Genomic DNA, 26,439 nt, shown 5'->3' with positions numbered 1-26,439 from the left:
CACATTCCTGCTGGGACGCGGGCAGTGGATGGCAGGTCACTGCTGCAGCACTTTATTCTGAAAATCCAAACTATACTGTCATCAAACACAAACATCTCCGAGCTGCTCCTCTGGTTTGTATATTAACTCTGTGACTTTAACCAACATGGATTGAAATATTGTTTAAAAATGTATTCTTAAACGTAATTTTATGAATAGAAATATTTCTAACATGTATTTTTCTACATTTAAAAAGTCTGGTGACACAACGTGGACCGTGTCCTCGGAGGACGTCGCACCTGCTTCGTGTTGAAAGATGAAATGATTCCGTGTTCCTCTCGGTTCTTACCTGATGTCGCAGTTTCCACCGGAGCTTTAAATCGAAGAAGAAGAAGAAGAAGAAGAAGAAGAAGAAGCGGAAAGAATCAGTTTGTAGATCCGAGCATCAGCAGAGAGACGCTCCTTCCTCCCTCCTCCTTCCTCCTCCTCATCCTCTCCTCCTCTGCCTCCGCCGCGCTCGCGCCACCTCTCCTCCTCCTCCTCGGCCGATGCGCGCGCCCTCGCTCGCGCGGCGACCCGGGTATGATTGACAGGTCAGGAGATCTGAGCCACGTGTGTGTGCCTGTTTCTGTGTTTCTGTGTGTGTGTGTGTGTATGTGTGTATGTGTGTGTGTTTCTGTGTTTCTGTGTGTGTGTACGTGTGTGTGTGTACGTGTGTGTATGTGTGTGTGTGTGTGTGTTTCTGTGTGTGTGTGTGTGTGTGTGATATTTTTAAAGGTGATGTCATCTCAAAATACTTTTGAAATAGATAGTTCGCCCCAAAACTAAAATTCACTCATCATCTACTTGCCACTCTGTTGGCGGTGGGGGTGGGGGGGGATCCAGTCAATCCAATAGAACTAGAGTAACTAATCAATTCTTCAAATGTATAAAAACAACAGAATCAACAACATAGTGCTCCTGTGGTTTCATCCAGAGTCCAGAGGCACCGACTTTCACATTCGACTGCAAACTTCTTCATTCACAGCTGGTAGATAGTGGAAGATAGTTAATAAACATTTCACACATTCATGTTGGGCCTCAGCCTTTTTTTTGGGACGAGTTGAATTCTGGATCCGACATGTCAGTCCTTCACATCCACAAACGATTAATTGGTTTTCCCAGCTTGTGTCTGAGGCCTGCAGCAGATTCCATCGACTCGGAGCAGAGATGGCAGGTGTCCAGATCTGATTCCACTGCAGCTCAAAACCACTGACACTCAAAACCACTGACACTCAAACCTGAGTCAGAGGCGCTGGCCACGGATCTGATGACATGTATTTAATGAGTAGACGTGGTTAGTACCTTCACCAGGGGGCGGAGTTACAGCCTCAGTCACTTGCTCAAGGGACCTGTGGCAGGAAACGTGTTCAGATTGGAAGAATTGAATGTTTCGGTTGAACACTGAGTTTAAACCAGGGACCGTAAATAAAGATGGACGACATGACAGCTCTCCAAAAGTGAAGCCGGATCATCTTGATCGCCCCCTGCTGGCTGGCTGCAGTGTAGGTCTTTCAACTCCTTGTTAGTGGATGGGACATGAACCAAACTAAAGTCAGAATTCTCCTTTACCTGCCAACTTGAGACAGAGGTAGTAGACCTGCATTAACACATGGACACAGATACACTGAATAAAACATGCTTAATACATTCATAAACAAATGTAGGAACAAAGAAATAGATAAAGAAATAAGTGTAGGAATAAATAAATGTAGAAATACAGAAAAATAAATAAACCTAGAAATAAATTAACGAATGAACATAAGGTTTCTTCAATAAATAAATAAACAATTATAAAGATGCATATAGAAATGGCTAAATTAATGAATATAGAAATTAATAAATGAACGCATAAATCAATGTAGAAATACATCAAACCTATAAATAAATTGTAGATCTATACATTTTTTAAAACATAAATAATTTTCGAAATACAGAAAAGGCCTTTTTATAATCACAAACTGTAATAATCATTTCATACATTTATTCTGTATTTATTTGTTTATACTTGTGCCATAGTAACCCTTCATAGTTTATAGGTATTAATTTATGTTTGTACATTTATTCATCTATTCTTAACCCACATTATTACTGCCTTCTACAGCTGCTTCAATTCCCTCTGGCCACTAGATGGAGCCACATACATTTATAACCTTTCTCCACCTGATCTCTGTCTCCTCTTTGCTTCAAATATTAACTGAAGTTTCGTCTTATTCAACCTTATACAAAACTCAATCCATAACCGCAAAGAAAGTTTTTAAGAGAAACTTAACTTCTGCTGTTATAGAAGTTTGGTTTAAATATTCTTCAGGTTACACTGAAGCTTATTTTCATTTGGATTCTGGGTCATGGTTCCACATTAGATCCAGAGTTTGAATCTGTTTTATGATTTCTGTGCAGACAGTTCCTGGACGTTGTAAATTAATAGATCTGTGATTCTTCATGATCCTAGACGAACAACAGAGACAAAAGATCGACTTCACAGCTGGTGAGTTTTTAAAGCTTAAACTTGAGGTTCCCTGTAATAAATAAACTCTTTATCTTTGAAAAAATAATTCACTTTGCTGAAAACGTGACTGCGTGTCATCAGCATAGTTCTGGTGCTACATGTTGTTTTTATTAACCTGGTCGAACATTATGGTTCTAAAATTGACCCTTTGGGAACTCCATATGTGGTAAAAGTATTTTTGGAGGTAAAATTCCCAAGATGAAAACTAAAATCACTTCCCATAGGATTGTGGATAAAATAATTGGATAACCCAACCCACCTCAAGTTAAAATATCAAGGTTACATCCAATAATACTCAAATGGAAAGTGCCATTGTTCTTATTCTTTTCCTTGGTTGGTTAAAAGCCAGATTGGTAAAGCTCCTGTATTCTGTTCAGGTAACTGCTTTTTTTATAAACACGCCTCTAACAGTTTTATTCTTGACGATCGTCTCAACTCGACTTCACTTTGGTTTTGTGATGAAGCGACTTTCGGCTGAAGAAGTTTGAGAGAAGAAGTCAAAAGCTTGAAAAAGCCAGGAAGTGATTCTTTGATGGTAAATTCAAATACAGAGAAGAAACAGAAACAGTCACTTTGTAATTTTAAACATTATTTTATTAACTCTCTTTTTTCAACACAACTAATTCATTTATAAACGGTTCCTCTATTCAATTCAAACTGTCCAAATACAAATGGATGAACCCATCGGGGGGGAAGTAGAACATTATGTACACAAACACAACAGCACTCTGTGGGAGGAGTCAAGGCGAAGCTCATGTCAGTCAAACACATTCAACTTCATACTCTGAGCTGCTGCCTCCAAAAATAAATCTCATACGAACGTGTAGAAAATACAAATAATAATAACAATAATAATAATTAAGCCAATATCTGAAGACTACTTCAGCTGGTTATGTACCTAGTACAAAATTAAATAAGACGATAGTATTGGCACGAGGACATAATGTGACTACACAGCGTTATAAATAAAACAGGGAGGAAACTAGACTCATGGGAAATAAAAACAAAGACGAAATCCTCAGTTCACATTATTCAACCACACAAATCCATTCACTGTTCTGACTGAACCACCAGGGGGCAGCACAACCACACTCATTGACCACGTTAGGCAGGTAGAGCAGGGACACGGGGCCCTTGACTCATGTCCTCAGCAGCTGAGGGACATTTAACACCCACTCGATCAGGATCAGCAGGAAAACGCACAAGACTACGTTTCATTTACGTTCACTGACGAAGACGTCAGTACGTTTCAAACAAGGAGAGTTCGATCCCCGGGCTTCCTCTGCACACGATGTGAAGGTTCCATCAAGGTTTGACGTTAACGCAAAAACTACTTAGATGATTCTCTTTTAACTTGGTGGAACGGTCGGGTGAGGATTCGGGACAATTGGCACAGATTTGGATAAAAAGGCGGATCCAGGAATATTCTAATAACTTCCTTGAACAGAGCAAGATCATGATTTAAATCCTAAAAGTAGAGACTTTAAATCTATAACAGCTGTAATTTGGTGAAGAAATATCTATCTCAAGATGTTTAATATGAGCAGTTTGTCCATATGCATCTAATTTAGATACATAGACCTGTAAATACAAGCTAGTGCTGAAGATACTGCCCCCCCGTCAGAGAAACACTTTGTCTGGAACGTACTGAGGCTGAAATGGGTCAAAGACACAATAAATGCTCAAGACTCACACAGTTTTATACAACACACACACAGAACAACTCATTTCTATCTTTTAAAAACGCAGCCAGTGCATTTTCCTCGTACAACATCACATTTAACAAAAACCTTCAAGAACACGAAGCGGGAAAGAAGCTCGTACAAAAGGAAAAGAGACGGAGCGAGAGACCGTGGCTTCGTGAGGAACTTGTGTGTTCAGGTTCGATCCCCGTTCAGGGTGCTGGCTTGTGGAACCAGAGAGCGTTAGCCAACCAGCAGCTAACGTTGTAGTTTCAGTGGAAAAACAAGTGGCAGAGAAACGAGTCCGTTGACGCTCGTTTGTCGGCGTCCAATGTTCCGGACGAGAACAAGCACCTGCTCATGCTTTTATTCTGACAGTCTGTGGCGTCTCTCTTGTTGTTGTTTTTTTTTAAAAGACTCTACAAAGTCATACAAAGATGAAAAACGAGCAGGAGCGTAAGGAAAAGCAGAGCTTGGTAGAAATCTGAAGCCGGAGGGAACACAAAACGTCCTCGCCAGCCAGAGTAGAGATTGTCATTTCCCTTCCGATACGGGAATACTTGGTTTGGACAAGAGCGGCGCCGAGTGGGCGGCGGCTTCCTTGTCGGGGGTTTGTCTTCCAACTGGGTTTCTTTAGCTCGGAGGTTTAGACCCTGCTTAGCAGAGTGGATCTGTGGGGAGGAGAGAGAGAACTGGGGTTAGAGCGATGACAAACTGGATCCTCTGGTTTGTGGAGCGCGAAGAGCTGAGCTGGCAGTCGGTCGTGAAACGTGACATCACACAAAAACACACACACACACACACATCTGAGCCAAAACCTGATTCATGTGTGTGGAGGTCACTTTTTGGCAGCGTTCAACCATGTGATCACCGTCCATGGATACTAGCCTGCATTACTTTGGCCACTAGGGGGCAGACTTCTTCATCAAGCTTACAGACATGTAAGTATCTTGTTATGATTTTTGTATTTAATAACAAACTGCTCTAAACAAATAACAGCAGAGCGTTTGTATGTTTTTAACTCAGTTTTGGTCTCCACCAACTCCCTAAAAGGAAAAATCTGACACTAACTTTTAAAAATATCTTTAAATCGCTGATTATTCGACCGTCTTGTCTTCGTACAGAATTAACAGCTACTGGTACAAACCAGTACTCAAGGTTTTCCTTTAATCGTTACAAAAACGTAAATGTTAATTTGTGCAGCACATTATGTTTCATGAGAGTCATGAATTAATATTTATTTATCAAATAATAAGATAAATAGAAAATTAAACATTTAGTTTGTGAATACGTGGGATTATTACTGAGCTGGACTGTTTTCTTGTTCTAATTGTGAACCAGTGAAAGTCATCTTTACCCATGTTAATACAGATTAAGGTTTGTGTGTTTGCTCGGTTATGAATCTTCATGTTTTTTAAAGTTGAATCTTTGTTTAATGGCAGAGATTTGATTGTGAGTCACTGAGATCTGCACTTGTGTCTCTGGAGAAACACACTGTCCCTGATTCAGTTTGTGTTCATTTAACTTCAGTGTGCAATGCTGCAGAGAGGAAATATCCCTCTGTCAGCTCTCCTGGGCTTTCATCAGCCGGGTGGAGCGAACAAGACACACACACACACACACAGACACACACCCAGTGCTGTGGGAGGAGGGTGTATGCTGCATTGTGTGTGTGTGGGTCCAGGATATAATTGTGTGAAAATGACTGATGTATTTTGCATTTGTCTACGCAAGCGATGGTGTGACCAGGAATAATGAGTGTGTGTGTGTATGTGTGTGTTTTTTAATGTATTTATTGAACAGTGTGCAGGTCAGCATTGTGTGACCTACATCCCTCTGGTGGGGCTGGTCAGTGCGGAGGCAGGAAGTGATGTGGGGTGACAGTCGTATCAAAAACCCCTCAGGGTGTGTCTGTGTGTGTCTCTGTATGTCTTTGTGTGTCTTTGTGTGTCTTTGTGTGTGCTCATACACACCTCAGAGACTTCCATCTGTCCTTCTCCATGTGGTTCTCAGGACCTTCACTCTCGTATGATGCCAGATACAAAGCTGCCATCAGAAGAAAGGAAAATCAATAAGCATTACTCATCTAAAAAATGATTTATTGAATATGCGACAGATTCCTGACATGAAATATTATGTGATTGTGATTTAGCACAAAGGTTCTTTATCATCATTCATTCACTGTCCCCCACCGATGAGGTGTGACCTCTGCTTGAAGGTCACGTTTCCATCTGCGTTTGTTTGTTTGTTTGTTTTTTAGCAGGATCACATAGAAACTACAGAACTGATCTGCATGAAATCTGGAGCAGATCCTGGAATCTATTTTCTCTTCTCTAACATGCTGATGGACACGTCTTCTCTGAACCTCCTCATTGACACTGATTCCCTCCTGAACCCACTCACCGTCCTCAGGCAGCACCGGCGCCGTCAGCAGGTACTGCAGGATCTTACGATCCTTCTCAAACGGACACTCCACTTTCTTCCAGGCCATGAACTCACTCACTTGTTTGGCGAGTTCCCAGAATTTCTGAAATGAAACCGCAAAAGGTCAAAGGTGAATAAGAAGCCAACACGTCAACCAGGCCTGAATCCCACAGTTCACTGTCACTACTTGACTCCATGTTCCGAATATAACACCCTCCCTCGCTGCCTTTGAGCAAGGTATTTCACCTTGTAGGGCTGGCGGTGGTCGCTCAGCTGCTCCGAGGTGTAAATCTGTTTGTGTGTTTTCGAAACGTCATCGACAGAAAAAGACTTCAGCCGAGTTTCCCAGGATAAAATTAAGATTTAAAAATAGAGTGTGAATCAGAGAAGCTGTGGAAACTCTCCTGATGTGTGTTCGCTCCATGGAAACACATCTGAACTCTACACACTTTACTTCTTCTTTCTCAAAAGTCTTTGGGGAAGTGGAAATAATCGAGTCTGCCGCCTGGCCCGGTTTTCTGACCGACACGTCGGCGGGGGGGGGGGACTGTTGCCCATGGGAAACTCCCAGAGGGGGATTCAAACCTCCGCTCACCTCAAAGTTGATGCGTCCGTTCTGCAGCCTGTTGGCACAGCCCTCGTTCAGGAAGTAGATGTCTTTAATGAGCAGGCTGAAGAAAGGGATGACGATCTGCGAGGAAACAGAAAGAGAGAGAGATTTAATTTCACTGGGAACACGTGAAGGGGATTTCCACCGAACACACTGTGTGAGAGATCTTTGTGAAAATCGATTCAAAAGAGGATCCATGACAAAATGAAAATGAAACCAGCGAGCAGACGTGTGGCAGCGTGTTTAGAAAGAAATCAGTCCAAAAGTTTCCCGAGACAGATTCCTGCGATCAACAATAGAGAAGTGAAACGTCAGGTCATTGTGGGTGTGTTGGGATTTTACTTCTTTACTGGTAGAAAACTACACATCGGGATCGGAACTGGTTTTCACTTTGACTTGTTGACTGAATGCTAACACAAGTCTGAAGCAGAGAGGAAGTCATTTTCACAGCTGGACACAGAGAGAGTCGAGGCCCTGGAGTCTGGATTCGTTAGATTCATCTCATGCTTTTTACTGTTTATCAGCTGTTTTTTGATGATTCTCTGTTTTCATATTTCTTATTCCTTCTTATTTTGGTAAAGAAATGTCTCAGTTATCATCCAGGTCCGATTGAAACAAGCTTCAGGAGCAGAATGTGTGATTTAACTGGATCTAACGTGAATTCGGCTGTAAATCATCTGCTTCAACGCTCAGATCATTTCCATCTTTGATCAAAACAAACCAAGAGCTTTGTCTTTGTTGACAAGTTCAACAGCCCCCTCCCCCCCCCCGCCTGAGAGCAGAGGTCACAGGGGCAAGAACATACTGGACTTCTTGGGAACTTTCCATTTCGAGACCCCGACCTCTTGTCTGTTTGTATTTCTGAGCTCCAGAAAACAAACCTCAGGGAGCCAGACACTCACTGACGGTACACTGTGTCTCCATGAACCTCTGATTCAACATGTGATGATGTGGGCCGCCGGGCGTTAGCGGTTCTCCTCCCCTCACGTCATCACATGTTGAATGTTCACGAGCTCGGAGCTGGCACAGACCCCGGCTGGGCGGGGGGGAACCCGAGCGGCAGCGGGGGGAACGCTATGTGATCTGGCAGGCGGCCATGTTTTCTCTTTCCTTCACAACGTGTTTTGATGAGGAGGAAAAAACCAAGACCCTTGTCAGATCTTGGGGAACACGGCGTCCCGGCGCTAACGAGACACAACTAGCAGAAGCTCCGTGGTTTGTTTTTCTGCTTTGACTTCAACCAGGTCTCCTTCATGTTTGCTGTTGAACTGCACATGAAGATAAACATCTCAACTCTTCACACGACTGTAACCAGCTCAAAGGGTCTCAGCTGCAAAGACCTCACCGGAACTTTCAAGACTCCTTCATCCAAAGTCCTCTGAGATTCTCGAATTTTAACTTCAAGTTAACAAACTGGTCTTTACATTGAGAGTTTAATTCTCCCTCTTTGGTTCCTCCCAGCACAGAGAGTTCAGATATGAGCTGAACCAGTTCAAAGAGGTGAGATTATATCATCTGAGGCCTCACCTTCTCCCGGCTGCTGTTGGCGGTGATGGATCTCTGCGTGGCTCCTCTCAGAGACGTTCTGTAGTTGTAGAAATTGCTGGAAGGATCCATCTGATGCTGAGAGGAGGAGAAAGAAACAACAGAGTGGGTTTAGGTGGAGTTTGAAAGCTCCGGTCAGAACTCGATGAATCAACCCAGATGTGCAGAGCAGCTGAGAGACGAGTGGATGAGAGGGAGCAGAGCTGTCGACAGGCGGCTGAGGAACGAGGACGTTCAAATTCAATCAGATGTTCAAACTAATTTTAATAAAGTTGATGTATTTCTTTTTTTGTTCTTTTAGTAAAAAGTGTTCAAGCTGCTTGTCCCACCACTGAGAACATTTCCTACATGTCTTCTTACTTTTCTGTTATTGAATTTGACATGATACATGAAAAGCAAATGATTAATTACACTTTAACTGAAACAAAGTTTAAATATCTAATATCTAAACCAGTAGCAGAAGAACAACATCAAATAGACAATGCAGCAAATTATATATTAAGAATAACTTTAATATAAATATATATATGTATAACCTTTGGACTTTGCTTGTCACATTTTACACAGCAACTGTTTTTTAGGTTTTAATGCCAGTTTTAGTTTTTCATCTTTTATGATTTCTATCCTTTTAGTGTCTTATCATTTGAAGTGTTTTTACGGCAGCTGCAATATTTCAAACTCACTTTTATTCTGCATTATTACTCTGTTTCTTACACGATGTGTCCTTGAAACTTGTGTACTGATTGTGTGTTTTTTGTTGTGCAATGTAGTGTTGTAGGAGAATTTCCCCATGGTCACAATAAGTTATATATTTGATTTGATCTTCTGAACCTGCTCGATGGAAACTCACCTCTAAGATGTCGAACTTTGCCGTCTTGACTTTGCTCCAGGTTTTCTTCAGCCGAGACACAGGACTCATGTTCATCCCAGCTGCAGGACGGAAACACACACACACAACAAACAACAACAATGAGACAGATATCACACATCACAGCCAACACCCAAACACCACAGCACATGGCCTTTTCCCATTGAGCCAGACAGACACACACACCTCCCCCTCTTCCACCCTTTCTCCCATGACATGTCAGCCATCCCCCTTTTCTTTCTTTCTGCTGTTGTTTCTTCTGAGGCAGCGAGGCAAGAGGCTGCAGGAACAATGGAGTTAACACACGCCTCGTTTCCCCTGCCAGCCCTATGCTTCCCATATGGTAATCCTCTGTGTGTGTGTGTCTGTGTCTGTGTGTGTGGGTCGCCACCAGAGCAGAACCACAACACAAACCTGCAGTAAACAATGGAGCTCAGTTTTTGTTCTGTAGACACAAGAAACATAAACCACTAAAACCAGCAGAGCCTCATTCTGTCCCAGAAGACGGTTCTTGAGACGCTGCCGGGACAAAACGAAAGCAGAGTCTCGATCACAGCGAGTGGGTCTTTGTGCGTCTTCTCCAGACGCACAAAGACACGAATGTGTGTGAGGACAGGTGTGAGTCGTCCTCCTCTTCATAAACACACTGTTCACATTGTTTGTGTTTAAAGGATCATTTCACCCGGACAACACAAAGAGATGTGAAGTGATATCAGATTTCCACAAAACAAGGTGAAAAACCTTTTAACGTTGTCTGAACACATCTAGTGGATCTGGATCTAGCATAGATTTAGATTTGTGCTTTCATTGTGGATAAAGTCTTCTTTCTGCCGATACATGGAAACAAATAGATCCAGTGAAGTCTCTCTTTCTCAAACGTTTCACATTCCCCAAATTCTGAGGACACATTTCTCTCTTTTCACAAAAACAAAAGCAGCAACTGTCCGCGTCTTTACGATAATTAAGTCAAATTAGCTTTCCATTATTTGAGTGAACTAACCCTTTAATCACATCACTACAGCTGGCTCCCTGGAGACAAGTCGGGGGGGGGGGGCTTTGCCTGAGGCTGTTTTCTCTCTCTCTGTCTCGGGGGAGAAAGACGAAGGACAGCTGGACACTCGAATATCCTCCACTCTCATCATCACCGTCCCCTCCTCCCCCCTGCCTCCCCCCCTCACACGGACTCTGGACTGTTGACCATCTGCCTGGACGGGGTCGTTCTGTGTCCTCTGCCAGCTGCCCCCCCCCCCCCCCCCCCCCGACCCCTCCTCAGCCCCTCAGGCCTGTGAAGATGACCAGATCCCTGACGCAGCTCTAGGCCTCTGACATTCGTATCTAACCTGGATGGAGCTTTGACAAACTGCCCATGATTCTCTGCAGCTTCTGAACAGACGCACAAACGCTCGGCTGCAAAGTGGAACACAGAAAGTTCTTTCCCACATCGGACCGAGATTCTATCGAGTCAATTATCTGCTTCATCGCCGCTCCGTCGCCTCAGCTCACGACTCTCACTCACATCATGAGGCTGGAGTAAGTTACATCAGCTGGAAATGAACCGAGACCGAAGTCGTGAGAGGTCCGTGCTGCAGAGGGAGATTACATCTGCACCAGACTCCCTCTGAACAACCAGTTGATTCACTACACCGATCGGACTCAGTAGTGACTTTCAGAAACTGTCCCCGAGCAGCAGAGTGAGGATCAGATGGAGAGATGTGACGGCCATCTGTGCAAATTAATGTTTTTCTCTTACAAATCTGAGACATTTTGTTCTTAACTGATATGAAAACACAAACTCACAGATGATCGCCATGAGGGAGTTGAAGTTGCCGATGTTGAAACATTCCCGCGCCACGTCGATGAAGAACTCGATGACTCGAGCTCGGTGCTTCTTCTTCACGGGCTGTGAACAAAATGAAGACTTCTGTTAATTACATGACTGATTCCATCAGGTCTGGACTCATTGTGGCTCTTCATTGACACTTAGTGCAGAAAGAAGAACTGAAGATCTTTAAGTTTTTAACTGTTGATCACATTGTTAGAATCTTCATTGAGCTTCGTGACCTCTTCCCACAGTTTTCTGACATTTCCTAAACTAAACATTCTGCAGTCGGAGCCTCTTCACCTCCTGAACCCTCGTGACTCACCATGCAGATCTCTGTGGCTACCAGGTAGCTGAGTCTGTTGAACCACTCCACGTACGCCTCCAGGTTGCTGGCCTTCTTGTGATCGCTGAAGCAGCTCTGCAAAAAACAACAACAGGATCTTAGATGAGACAACAACAAAACAACATTAGAGCTGAACTGGAGAATTAACGCAGATCGATGAGGATAGAGAAATAAACTCCCGGCTTCAAGGAGCCAATCACAGTCGACTTAACTCTGCAGCGGTCAGCGTCTCATTATTCATGCAGCTTCTTTGTTTGGGTTCTTCTGGATCTAATTCCACACATTCCTCTGGCCTTACGCCACGCACCCCCATGTCGAGCCTCCCGCCAGTGGACACGTCGGACACACACACACACACACACACACACACTCACACTCACACACACACACAGGGTTAAGAGAGAGGCGAGTCTGAGGCACAAAGGCCGTCTTAACCCCCCCCCCCCCCATCACCTGGCTTCCAAAAATGAGCTGTTGCCTAGCAGCCGAACGCCAGACAAAAGGACCCACTGCCAGAAACACACACACACACACCCACACACACAACCACACACACCCCTTCCCAAAACAAACCCTGGGCACCAGCAGTTGCTATGCGATGAGGTGCATGCATGCCCATCTAATCCAGACATTGAGATGATTTGAGGAAGATTGTCAGTGAGGTGTGGCCGGGTGTATCTATCTGAATGTGTGTGTCTGCATGTGTGTATGTGTAGCGGGTATACCCGCTACACACGGTCTGGAAATCAGCTGGCCTCACTGTGACCCCCTCAGCCTGTGTTGTATAAACCTAACATCCGTCTGCAGGAGGAACTAGGCCGTCCCATTTCTAACCCACAGACACAGAAGGATCAGGTCTGCCTCTGGACTTCAGCCAGAAGGAATTGTTGCTTAATCACTGTGTGTGTGTGTGTGTGTGTGTGTGTGTGTGTGTGTGTGTGTGTGTGTGTGTGTGTTTTGTCTGCGGATGTTAGCGGTTACCTTATCATTGTCGAGAGGGTCTTTCTGGACGAAGGCCTGGACGAACTCTTCCGGTCCGATGTAGCTCAGTCTCTCCTGAAAAGGAAAATGAACACAGTGAGAGTTTGGTTCCAATCTCCTTAAAGAACAAGAACCTTCAGACTCTGACTTGTGCAAAGTGACACATAATGAGAACAAAGCTGTGGTCCAACACCACAGTTTGAAATCAATGCCGTGTTGAGTCGGCTGCACGAGCAGCGGCTTCTAATCCGTCACATGTTCTCCGCTGCACATCGATCGGCTCGTTCTCTCTGAGCCGACGCGAGTGCGAGTCCCTGACAGGATTTCACATTGTTCTTTGAGAGACAACATTTACATCTTAATCCGGTTTGATGCGTCACCGCGAACGATGGATTCGGTGCGACGGTTTGAACAGATGATCGATGGGAACCGTCCTGGAAGAGAGGCCGTAAGTGGTTCTCACCAGTTCTATGTGCGTGAGCTGCTGGGCCACGGTGAAGGGGTCGTTGCAGATGCTCAGCATGTCTCTCTGGATGGACGCCTGCGGCTTCGCCTTCAGAGCCGCGAGTCGCTCGGCCGCCGTGGCGTTGATCTTCACCAGCGCCTCCTCGTACTGGCTGAGCACCGTCAACCTCCTGATCAGGCCCTGGCTCATCTGCCCGACCGCCTTCCTGTACACCTGAGGGGGGGATGGAGGAGAGGAGAGGATTAGATAAAAAACATAATGTTCAGCAGCTTTGAGCAGTTTTTCTGTATCTCAGAATCAACTGGGAACTCTGGATCATTGACAACCTCAGTGGAAACTACACCAGCCGCTCTTTCCCCGGGTCAGCAGAAATAACCAAGCCTGCTCGCAGCCAGAAACTGCAGAGCGGCCCTCAGACTGAGTTCATCCTGCAGAGCGGCTCTCAGACTGAGTTCATCCTGCAGAGCGGCCCTCAGACTGAGTTCATCCTGCAGAGCGGCCCTCAGACTGAGTTCATCCTGCAGAGCGGCCCTCAGACTGAGTTCATCCTGCAGAGCGGCCCTCAGACTGAGTTCATCCTGCAGAGCGGCCCTCAGACTGAGTTCATCCTGCAGAGCGGCCCTCAGACTGAGTTCATCCTGCAGAGCGGCCCTCAGACTGAGTTCATCCTGCAGAGCGGCCCTCATAGTGAGTTCATCCTGCAGAGCGGCCCTCAGACTGAGTTCATCCTGCAGAGCGGCCCTCAGACTGAGTTCATCCTGCAGAGCGGCCCTCAGACTGAGTTCATCCTGCAGAGCGGCCCTCAGACTGAGTTCATCCTGCAGAGCGGCTCTCAGACTGAGTTCATCCTGCAGAGCGGCCCTCAGACTGAGTTCATCCTGCAGAGCGGCCCTCAGACTGAGTTCATCCTGCAGAGGGGCCCTCAGACTGAGTTCATCCTGCAGAGCGGCCCTCAGAGTGAGTTCATCCTGCAGAGCGGCCCTCAGACTGAGTTCATCCTGCAGAGCGGCCCTCAGAGTGAGTTCATCCTGCAGAGCGGCCCTCAGACTGAGTTCATCCTGCAGAGCGGCCCTCAGACTGAGTTCATCCTGCAGAGCGGCCCTCAGAGTGAGTTCATCCTGCAGAGCGGCCTCCTCTCGGTCACGCGCCGGGAGGGTCACTCGCTCGTTACGGCCTCTCAGCTCAACGGGGGCTGAGGAGGGCGGACTCTTGACTTCCTGGCCTCAGGGGTCGAGAGGTCAAGAGGTTGAGAGTCTGGAACATTCCACCGACTCAGACCAGGCCACGATTAGATAAGTGTTCCCTTGATGACACAGTTTAGCACAGAAGTTGCACAAGCGGGTCTCCAGAGGCCAGGAGGACAGACATGTGTGTGTCTGATTCTGTGTACGTGTAGCAGACTGTGTGTTGTTGTGTAACTGAGGAGGATCCAGCGCTCGGATTCTTTGGTACCGCCGCTAGGAGCAGGCCAAGAAATCGGGGGGGGAGCTGAGGCCCCTCTCCTTGTGACCACATCCCTTCTCTCTGGACTTTCTGCCAGTTCAGCCTCCAGACTCTGGGTTTTGCAAACAGGACTCAGGTTCAATGGGGTGAAAAGAAACACAACCAGTATTGTACTGGAGCTGGAGGCCCCGAGCCGAGGAAATCAGATGTGAGTTCTCGATGGAGGCGCTCGGCTTCTCAGGGAGAAATGAGCAGATTCTCATCACTCAGCTGGAAACGACCGGGGCGGCAACTTCTCTGAGATTCACTTCCAGGGGTTAGACGAATGCGTCTGCCTGTCGGGGATGTGGCTGTTACAAGTGTGATGAAACACACAAACACACAAACACACACACACGCACATTCGAAAGTCAGCCAATCAATTGCAGCTCTGTGGATATTGCACTTTCGGGTGAGGGATGATTGCAGGAGCACAGGACAGAGGCAGAGGAGAGGAAGTTGTAGAGAGAAATGAGTTTTTCATTCTGCAGTGCAAGTCGAGCCGGAGCGAGAACAAGGGAGGAAATAATATATTCAAATGATCAATGCTCCTTTAGGAAGGTGGAGACGCTGCTTGAGACGGCAACTCTTCATATTTTTCATTATCGGTTATTTTCTACAGTTTAACAACTCATCGGTGAAATGTCAGAAAAAGGCTGGAACTGACGATAAAAAGATGATAAATTAAAAACACTCGTCTGTTCAACCAAAAGTCAAGAACCCAAAGTCATTAAATAAAGAAAAACTCCCCACTTCATCATATTGTATTGGTATTTGTCTCTTGATAAATAAATTATTAACATTGTTAACTCCTTTTCTGGAAATGAACCAGCTCCTGATCCCACAGCTGCTGAAACATGAACTGTTTTGTAGAGTTGCATGAACACGTATAGAACTTTTCTCCCTTTAAATCTACTCGTGCTCAAATCACATCATTATTCTATTACTATTAAAGTGTTAATAAAAAGAACGATATTAAATCACCCTCAGCTGATGCTTGACCACCCTTCTGCCCAGTTGGACGACACTGGGACACGCCACCAGTGAAAATCCTTTCAGTTGCCACTTCAGATTCAACCATCTGCCGCGGCTTCTGTCCACACTGCACACAGAGGACAGGCCGGGGTCGAGACAAATATAGTCTCAGATCTCAGGCAGTGATCCTGAGGTGGCAGCCGGCCGCTCAGTACAAGTCACCGTCAGCGAGCGCGTAGTCGCGTCTCTTCCTGTGGAGCACCACCTGACCCACGTAAGGGCCGGAATGTTTTTAGCAGCTCGGCCGAGCAGCACTAATGAACAGATAGTAAAAGATGCAATGGGGGGGGGGGATTCTATCTGCAGGCGGGTTCGAGCTGCCAAGTCAGGAAGGGACAGAAATACCTCCCCCCCGTAGGACGTCCCATCCAGGTCACGTTCTCCAGAGAGGTCAAGAGTTCAGTGGATCTGTTTAAAGTCCTATTCCAACCGATATGATATCAGCTCCTCTGGAATCAACTGAGCTGCAGATATTGATAAACGTACAGAGACCTTCATTATAAACGAGTCGTCTGCGTGAAGCATCTGGTCTGAGAAGGTCTGTCTAAGCAAGAACTGAGGTCAGATGAAGATCAGTGCTTGTTTTCTTCTCCGCTGCCGCTTCCCTATATATCCAACCACATCCATAATGACAGTGCTACTCCCGAGATCAAGGTCCTGGAATGTTTTGAGTGTGGTTTTGGACACGTCTCTGACCAGATGTTCTGGGGGGGGGGGGCATCTATTTTGAACTGGAACCGGTTTTCCCAGAGCGCTGCGGTTCAAACGCTCCGAGGACTCAGCAGCTCAACTCTTTAACTCCAGAGTCGCTCTGGTTGTTTTTAAATGTGTGTTTTGTTTTCAAATCTGTGAAAAACACAAATGTAGTGGCCTGCGTGATCACACTTCTTAGAGAAACCACCATTTGTGCAGATTTAATCTACGAGAATAAACCACGTACAGTCAGAGTGAACCTGGTCTCACACGTGTGAATAAACAACTCGAGCGTCTCTGAGAACTCTTCATCTGATAGAGCGATTCCTGGTCACACTGCTTATCATGAGTAACGCAGCACATCTGGAGGGCGTCCAATCACGGCAAAGGATTTCTTTGTCCACACAGGACAAACACTGCATTAAGTTTTTATTACATTTGTCTATTCACTGAAAGGGACTTTTTGTGTAACCGCCACAGATCAAAATGTGCTAATACACGTTTGAGCATGTTACACAAACGATGAAGGACAAAGGGGAAGTCGTGATATTCCATCATCCTAACGGCTGACACACTAGAGGGGAATTATGGGAAATTGAAAGCAAAAGTTAAAGTGGTTACACAATCTGACCGCAGTTCAGTTTCTCTTGCATTCAGACGCTCTAGGCCAAGACGAAGTTTATTATAATCTGACTTTATCTCAGTGAGAACGTTTACTGGAAGCCCCAACACTTCAAACACTTTACCTGACAGTGTTGATGTTTATTACCTAGAAGAATTAATACTCATTTTTTTAAAAGACAAAGCCTGATGTCACCAACGTGCAGTGGAAAGTACCTGAGATCCAGTTAAAGGGCTTTTTGAACGTTAATGCCAACTGCAGCTATTTAAGGGGGAAATCCTGAGATGTGTGTGTGGGGGGGGGGGGGGGGGGGGGGTTGCATATGTTGGGAGCTGTAAATGTGTCCAAGTGAGAAAAGTATTGATTTCTAGATTAACTCGTGATCAATACTCGTGCTGGTCCCTTTGATGAGTCATGAACAACCTATAAAACAGTGGGGGGTTGTGATGTTCTTGTCTTTAGAGGTGTGTGTGTGTGTGTGTGTTTTTTCATTACCCCGTACCCAAGACAAATAAACAGATAAAACCACTCAGCAGACGGAAACACGTGGAAACATCAGGATTCATGATGACTGACCAAATCATTTGTCAAGAGACCAAAGAAAAGAGTCTTTCATCTGGGAAGATGATTTAATTAGAGCAAGAAAACAGGAAGATAAACTTCTTCTACCCTCAAACTTCTCTTTTAACGTCTTTATCAGCCAAATGCAACACGCTCTGCTAAAGGAGCAACATGGAGTCACAGGAATTGTAAAAAAGAAAAAGCCTGTGTTCGCTTTGACACAAACAGATTCACCCTGATAAAAAAACTCTGTTATCCAAACAGAGCAGAGACGCTAAGCCGGTGACGTCAGCTCGGCAGCAGCGGAACAATCCAAATGCTGCCTCGGACGGAGCACCGGAGGGATTCACAGAGAAGCCACCTATCCCTTCAACAATGGGGCTTTTCTCTCGGCTCAGCCGGCCTCAAAAGCGGCTTTGTTGCCAGAGAAGCCCCGTCCACCTCCCTCTGCCGCTATCGGCAAAAAATCGGCCTGAGTCCGTAGCTTTGCAGCACGTGCAGGCTACACAACATGGACTCCATGGACTTCCTGTGACTGTGATTTAGAGAGAAAGCACGAGGAAACAAAGGAGTGAACCGACCTCCTCTCCGTTGGCCAGTCGGTGGGTCAGCTCCTTCAGGCTGCGCATCATCCTCTCGTCCCTGAAATCATACGGGAAGGTCTCCGTCCACTCGGTCAGGAGCTGGAGGATCTTGGGAGCGTTCTTCCTCACTCTCATCTGAAAAGTGCAAAATAAACACAACATGAAAAACCAGGAAGAACCAGAACTAGGTGGGAAAACAAGGAACTGGAAGAACGTATGCTGTGCACCTTGTCAGCCTGGGGGTCGCCGGGTCGCTGCTGCTCCATACACAGGTGACACACCCTGGACATGAGCTCGTACGGGCGGAGGAAGAGGCGAGAGCTGAGCAGGAAGGTGAAGATGTACGTCCTCTGTAGAGAGAAGAACTTATAAGTGGCTGCAAAAGCAAAGCTAAAGAAACACGGATGCACAAAGCAGCGTCTCGATGCACCAGAGCTTCTCATACAGAATCAAAACTTTGAAGAGGCTGCAAAGGAAAAGAACCCAGCGGGGATATGAACAGGTAGAATGTTAAATCAACTCACATCTGGATAGTAGTCCCCAGTTGGGACCAGGTGGCGGATGAGGGCCTCCAGGGACCCGGACACCAGGTTGTTGTCATGATAGTAGAGGCCGGGGCAGCCTTCCTCCTTGGCCTGGTACAGGTTCTTGTTGTAGCTGCCTGTGTTCAGCTGCCCTGTGAACGGTGGAGTCTGAGGCATGTTGTCCTGCAAGACACAAAGAAAACCCCCACAGGAACAGTCAGTCAGGAAAAAACAGGAGAGATATTTCACCACAGACGCTGATGCAGGACAGTCAAAACAAATCCAAAATAGCTCAGACACACAAACACAAGAGACGGCAAAGGTTTGTTTTGGGGAAATGGTTTGGAGCCCAGTGGACACCCTTCCTCCTCTGGACCTGCTGGTTTCAGAGTGTGGGTTTGGTTTATTTGGACAAATGGGCAACTGAAGAAAAACGAGCTGTGGTCGAGGCAAAGGAAAGGATAAAAGAGGATGGAGTCAAACGAGTCGTCTGCACAGAGGAGACTGAGAAACCTGAACTCCTGACCCTGGTGGGATTAGTGGGTTGCACTGGACAGACGACAATTAAACTGTGGAGGATGATGAGCGTCAGAGTCCAGTTACATAAACCTTCGTCCAACAAGACGAGCGGAGGAACACGTGTCTTCTGTTTGATTACAGGCTCCGTGCAAACCTCAGTGGATTCTGTTGCAATAGAAGCTTTTCAAACTTCTCCTGCAGCAGAATCCACTCGACATTGTCCCTTTGATTTCAATCAGTCGGAGCTTTGTCACAAACAAGCGACAGAGAAAAAGCTTCTTGGCTTTTCTCGTTTGTGTCTCGATTATATTTCTTGCACGGCTGCTTCTGTTCAGGCTTTTTATGAATGTGTGGTAGAAGGAAGTGATCATATTTAAAGTGAACATGGTGCAGACATCTTACGCTTTAGACGTCATTTGGACTGAGAGTCAGAAGTGATTGAGGATGGAGCCACAGTTATCAGCTGCGTGATTGACAGCTAAGACTCGTCAGTCTCAGCTGTCAATCACACTTCACCCTGTTTTTACACTGAAACAAACCAGACTGATTGTGACTGCTGTGTGTGAGTAAAGGAGATTTTATCAGTTTGTGAATCCACTAGGACTTTCTACTCCAAACAGGAATCCAAATCTCTGGTCCTCACAAAGACAGAACAACCCCCCTCAGCCTCTCCATCCCCTCGCAGCCTCCTGACCTCTGACCCTGGCTTTTAGGTTCTGTCCCCGGCCCGGCAGACTTATGGCTGAGGAAACACAAAAGACCTTTTCACACCAGGGGTGGGGTTGGGGGGGGTCGGCACAGGGTGTAAGCAACACCCTCACACCCCCACCTCCAGGACAATGTGCCGCCCCGTGGCTGGATGCCGAGGCAGGAAGCCGGTGAGGCTGATGCAATGCAGCGCTGCCAGGAGCGGACACGGGGAAGCCAGGACGTATAAACTGCACCTGCCCTCACACTGCCACCGAGAGTTCACATAAATCCAGGGTTCCATTGTCCCCGTAAGAGAACCGCAGGAAAATAACCACAACACATGCACCAGGGACGATCATCCTCTGATCAGAGCGGGGAGGGAAACACACAGAGAGGATTTAGTTGCATCTTAAAGACCATAACCTTTAAAAAACCAGAATCACAAGACACAGCGCTGGAGACAGCAACCAAAACAAAACCCTGTGTCTTCATCAGTTCACATAAAACCTCCACCCACACGAGGCACACCCCCCACTCCTCCACTTTCACACGCATGCCATAAAGCACGTGTGCACACAGACACACACGCACACACACACACACACGCTGTTATTCAGTGAGACAGCCGTGGACATTTCCATGAGAAAGGCGAGCGTGAGGAGTCAGAGCACAGCAGCCGGAGCATCTGCTGCACCATGTGGCTTCTCCACAGAGGAAGAGGAGCGAGGAAGAGCTCCTGGAACAAGTCGAACGGATCATCTGTTTGTTTACTAAAGACAACAGGGGGGGGGGGGCTAAACTTAAATGCTCCTTTCTTAGAAGTATAATTATGTATTTGAGTCCTGTTGCTCTGCAGCAGGGGCATCCCAGTAGCATCCCAGTCCGACCACAGACATCTGCCGTCCAGCACCGAGGTTCAGACCAGCAGCAGGTGATCGAGGGCTGAGAACACCACTGGTGCTCGTTTCCCAGCCGGGTGGGATCTGAACCACCACCTCCCGGATCCACGCCCTCTTTTCTAACCCTGAACCGGGTGGATGGAATAATTATATCTCCATATTATCTTGAGTCAACACGAGGAGGTTCTGTGTTCACATGTAGGACACTGAGGGAACTTGCCGTGAGCATGTGATATTTTTTTTGTAGACTTAGAAAAACATCATCCAGATGTGACCTGTCTCCTTTAAATACATTTATCAACACCAGTTAGAACAGTGTTTCTATCAGTGTGCGCTCACTAACAGCAACACAAAACATTTAACTTGTTATATCAAGTCTAGATTCATGTAAACACTGCCTCATATTCAAATGTTAAGCTGCTCTCTTTATATTTATAGTTATATTAGAGCCTGATGATATATTGTTTGGGCAATAAGAAGCTTTCACAAACAGATCTGATTCAGCGTTTGTTTGCCAATATGAAAACTGTATTTTACAGAATAAACAACGCATGTGCATTTATGCTTATTTTCTTAATTCAAGTTCTATAGACATCCAGATGAGTTTGTGTTTAAAGTTTATGGTTAAGTCGTATTTTGAACCTTTCTGTCATGAGAGTGTGAAAACAAAGCAAAGTGAAGGAAACAGAGTTTGTTCTCTGCTCCTCACTCACCAGCTGCAACCTTTAATAATCCTTAAAACAAAGAGCAGCTGACGATCACAAGCAGGCGACTGAGACACACTTATTTACATTTGGCTTCCAGGTGTCGTGTCATCATGGTGACAGCAGCAGCAGCAGTGGTGGTGGTAGAGGGTGTGGGGGCCACATGTCGGGTGCCGGGGGCCCCGACAAAAACAGACCCTCAGCACAGGGCTGTTGGTTTAGCGTGGCCGCTGGCTGGGAGGCGGCTGAGGGTAAACAAACAAAATGCCACAGCTCACATGTAGAGGGGGGGGGGGGATTTAATTATAGTCGGACTGGTTGAGTGCGAGGAACCATCTGCCTCAGTGTGGGAGAGTAGTTAAATTGATTTAAAAAGAAAGGGACATGTACATTTCTGGACATACAGATGGCTGAAGGTCTTTAAACTTTGATATTCTTTAAATATTCAATAGTTTTGTGTTTTCACTTCTTCTGAGATCGGCAGGAAACTCGTCCAGTGATCATCACATGATGTTGAGCCTGTGCTACCTTGTGTTAATCTTAAGGTCGAGGACTTTCTCCACGACATTTAAACAAAGATAGACGAAGTAAACAAGGTCTGAAACAAGCGTCTTCAGATGAACCACTGAAGATCATGTGCTAAGACATTTGGAATTTCAGGGAATATTGCAACTGGCCTAAAAAAACGGCTCCTAACCTCCTCAGGTAAACGTCCCATTAGGACTTGAAACCCCTGGAATCAGCTCCAGGCTGCGGGGTCATCATCAACACGCGTTTACAGGTAATTTGGTCTCCAAACGTTCGGGCGGTGCTGCCTCCCCGGAGAGAAGATGATGGGAGTCTGGTTTCCCGCTCGTCCAAAACACGGGCTATCAAACAGCCGCCCTGCCCGCTGTGTTAACGACCGCTCGTGATGAGCGGCCATCGGCAGTTCAGAGGCCGTAAAGGAAACGGAACACCCCGAACACACTGGGAATTATTCCCTCGGCCCACGAGACGCGTGCAATCAGCCAGACACTCAAGTGAGGAGCTTTTATTTTTATTTTCCTGAGAAATGTTCCTCTCACGACCAAGCTGGAAGATTTGTGACGCAATAAAACTTCCTTAAATGAAAAGCAGCGATTGCCGTTGAGGAGAAGGAGCCTCACACAAAAAAAAGCTTCTGAGAGAACGAGGCTGTAGCAGCAGGGAGAGAATGTGATTCTGGCAGAGACACTTTAAAAAGGGACCTGTAGTAAATCAATACTACAGCCCCCCCCCACCCCCCCAGTGTAAACACTGAGAGGCATGAGGAATCTCACTCATGCACGGCTGGAGGAAATGAGGGTGAGAGATAGCTGAGTGGCTGCACAGGAGGGTGAGGAGGCCACGGTGGAGCAGTGGAAGTCGTCTACATAAAGACGGCCGGTGTTTGAAGCTGGTTTGTGGTCGGGAGGACCGGACGCACCAAAAACTGGGCCGAGCAGAAAACACAACTCCAACTATTACAGAAGAAATCACAACATACCACAAAGAGCTGAAAACTGACTCTGACGTTCTCAGCCCGGAGGAGAAGAGGGCGACCGCAGATAAATCATCTTCTCACTTAACCTCCTCAACCCCAGTGTCCCGGCCAGAGGGCGTTTAACTTCAGCTGCTCTCAGACAAGCTCTGAGGCCAATGTGCAGGAAACTGGGTCTGGACCTTTTCCAGAGTTTGTCCTTAACAAATGAAGAACGCAGCCTCAGCAGATTATCCAGGTCAGATGTGATCACAACTTCAGGATCACTAAGGCAGGATGTGATTCAGAGGTTTGTGGAAAACACATCCACACCCACGTTAGCTCCCATTAACCAAAACCTTCCCAGGCTCGTCTTCTATATGTTCGCCTCCCGGTGTTCGTCCTGCAGACATTTGGACTTTGGACCTGAATTAGTTTACCCCAGAAACTTTATTTTAAAAGGAGAGCAGAGGATCTAAAGTTCACACAGATGTCAAAAGATCAAGAAACATGTGTAAATGAAGAGATTAAACCAGCTGATGAATAGATTATCAGGTCCAACCTTCTCGTGCATCAGGCATATTAGCATGTAGCCTCATAGCAGCCATTAAAAAGAGCCCCCAATGCCCCCCCCCCCCCCCCGATCACGTTCACACCAGAGATGAGTGAGTGATGTGCGGCTGACAGTGTTTTGACGCAGGTTCATGTTTGCAGCTGCTGCACAGAGTGATAAACATCACAGCTTCCATATAGGACCCGTCACCTGGTGTCATCAGTCCTTGACAGCGATATGACCCCCCCACCCCCCCCTGCCCCCCGCAGACACTAACACCCTGCACAGAGGGACGCCGCAGCAGGAGCAACACCCCAGAGGCTTCTGGTCTTCTACCCGCCCTGTATCCAAACCGGGGTCGTGGATGAAGAACATCAACCAGCTCAGGTATCTGAGTCTGAGGCCGTTTGCAGCTCTCAGGTCGACACTGGGCTGAGTTTGGAGACAGCTGGATTGCAAGGTTGCAATCACTTTCAGTGCCTGTGTTCCAGGTTGTAGTCTGGACCCACTTTGCAGCCATTTCAAATTCTGCATCAACGCTTTCCCAGCAAATGAAGCCGAGAATGTGACCTTAAAAATGGTAATTTGAACAAATTCTATTCAACTGTATCTGAGGATGGGTTAGGGTTAGGGTCCTGTGACCTGCAGGAATCTGTAGATCAGAGCCGGTCCAGGTTTTGACGTGACAGATCTGAAGACAGACCGGCTGCAGCTGTGTGAGCGCGTCTGGTAATCCTCACGGCTCTGCAGCCTGCACACCTTGTTATCTACAGTTCCACCGCTGCCTGCACCGAGTGTCAGGCTCCTGGCACAGACCTTTACTCCGTGATTGGCAACTTCCCATATTCCCCAAAGTCCTTCACTTGTGTGCATCGGTACAAACAAACAAACCCCACCACAACCACAACCCTGCACCAGAGGACAGCAGCAGCCCACAGCCGCAGCAACAACCCCAGTGATTCCAGAGGAGGTCGCCCGCTGTCGGCCAGCCACCGTCCTGCCAAATCACCATTAAACGGTTTGAACCTGTCAGCACATTCAGAGGAGACCCGGAGCACGGCTGTAATACAGAGCAGCGACACGGAGAAGCCAAGGAGGAGCACAGGCCGGAGTCATTCAGGAGGGAGGTGGGATTAACTCCACTGATCCCTGGCTGTCTTGTAGGGGAGAGGAGAGGGGAGGGGGGGGTGGGGGGGAATCCTCTTAGCCACAGGGCGTTGGGGTAAAAATAGGAACTGGTTTCAGAGATCCCATTATCAGGGTATGGTTTGTGGGGAACCACCTCGGCTCGTTGGGGAAGCCTCCCGTTCTGAGCATCGTGATCATTAGGGAGGAAGATGTTGTAATTTAGACAAAGCCAATAACTGCACAGTCACACTGAACATGAGGTTGAATCCAAACAACAGGACCTGAGGCTGCAGCCTTCAGATCTGCAGCCAGGTCCAGTCACTGTAGAGCCTGAGTGTCATTTCCATCTGTAGCACTACAACAAGTCATATATAACATTAATCTATTGCTTATACACTGTTGAACACAGTGAGGAGGTAAAACACATAACTGATCCACCTCAGATTTTTAAAATGTTTTGCTTTAATAAATGTTTCTGCTCATAACGAAGAACTTTCACTCAGGAGCAAGAATCTGTCTTTAAATGCGACAATAAAAAATGAATGTGACATTTACCGTGATAATTATCACGATCAGCTGATATCAGATATCGTCCTTTGGTCTGTGTCACATTCGAATCCTCAATAATAATAATAACCACAATGTGATCCTGATATCAATGTTCAAAACATCAAATATACATTTATAGGTTCTATTGGGTGGACAAAGTAAGATGGTATAACACCTCAAATCCTGCAGGAGCAGATAATCACGATAACTGTCGGTATCCATCAATATTAAATATCACCCAGTCCTAATTAGTCTGTGTCACATTGACAACAATTCAATATATATATATATATATATATATATCAATATATTGCTTATGTATTGTGTATAAACAGTAAAGATGTATAACAGATAACTGATCGACCTCCAGTGTTTGTGTCCATGAAGAAGAGTTTAGAGCTGAACCTTCACCCAGGAGCAGATTCTCTAAATGACACAAACTCTAAAGTACCGTGATGTTTCTCGCTGCTTCACCCGGTGTCTCGCTCTCGAACCCCGCCTCGCTCCTGCAGCCACAGACCCGCTGGACCAAAGTGCGCTCCCTCCACCACCTGTGCGCGTTTCAGCCAAACCGCGCGTCCACATCTCAACACTGAATGAAACCCTGATTTAAAGCAGCAGAGTAATGAACCCTCTCACCTCGACGAGCACGGATCCAGATGCAGATTCAGTCTTTTTTCCAGAACCACTGAGGGACTCGATCCAACAACAGAGACTTTCTGCTTCTTTTACATGGGAATCGAACCCGAGGGGGGTGAAACCACGGTGAGTGCTCCCTGCTCCTCTGGAAGGTCAGTGCGGCATCGTCCAGGTGGAAGAGCCGCAGAGAGGAACGTGTATTCCGGGTTGAGCCGCAGCGGAGAGACGCACGAACGGATGGAGGATGGAGGAGACAAGCTGCTGCTCCGCCGCCTTCACGAGAATCTGAGCTGAAGAGAGAAGCGTCCAGACTTCAGGGTGAGGGGGGGGGGGAGGCAGCCAATCAGGGCACAGGACTCCCCCCCCCCCCCCTCCTCGTCCCGCCTCCTCGTCCCGTCTCATCCTCCCCCTTCTCTCTAGTTTTCAATTTCATTTCTCTTTTACTCTCTCTTTCTCCCGCGCGGAGGGATTTTCCATCAGTTTCTGTCTCACGGTGCATTTCTCAATTT

General features: G+C 46.5%; 1 protein-coding gene across 1 annotated transcript; it reads right to left on the bottom strand.

Moving 5' to 3' along the window:
* Positions 1-3,111: 3,111 nt before the first annotated feature.
* On the bottom strand, positions 3,112-26,194 carry rasgef1ba (RasGEF domain family, member 1Ba). The gene is made up of 14 exons (XM_062381336.1): positions 25,931-26,194; positions 18,770-18,952; positions 18,473-18,595; positions 18,243-18,380; positions 13,266-13,481; positions 12,803-12,877; positions 11,801-11,896; positions 11,454-11,556; positions 9,639-9,718; positions 8,771-8,866; positions 7,229-7,324; positions 6,613-6,736; positions 6,183-6,255; positions 3,112-4,880 (listed from the first exon to the last, which is right to left on the bottom strand). Exons 2-14 carry the CDS (start codon positions 18,944-18,946, stop codon positions 4,856-4,858), a joined length of 1,422 nt encoding a protein of 473 aa, XP_062237320.1. The 5' UTR covers positions 18,947-18,952; positions 25,931-26,194; the 3' UTR covers positions 3,112-4,855.
* Positions 26,195-26,439: the final 245 nt, after the last annotated feature.

The sequence above is a fragment of the Platichthys flesus genome, chromosome 3, assembly GCF_949316205.1.
Source record: "Platichthys flesus chromosome 3, fPlaFle2.1, whole genome shotgun sequence".
NCBI lineage: Eukaryota > Metazoa > Chordata > Actinopteri > Pleuronectiformes > Pleuronectidae > Platichthys > Platichthys flesus.
Note: the sequence above shows the minus strand (reverse complement) of the source record. Positions and strands in the feature narration are given on the sequence as shown.

Coding starts and splice junctions, on each gene's coding strand:
- rasgef1ba (XM_062381336.1), bottom strand. CDS start 18,946: ATGCCTCAGACTCCACCGTTCACAGGGCAGCTGAACACAGGCAGCTAC. Junction 12,878..13,265: donor AGCTCACGCACATAGAACTG/GTGAGAACCACT, acceptor TTTCCTTTTCAG/GAGAGACTGAGCTACATCGG. Junction 7,325..8,770: donor CCAACAGCAGCCGGGAGAAG/GTGAGGCCTCAG, acceptor GTTTCCTCGCAG/ATCGTCATCCCTTTCTTCAG.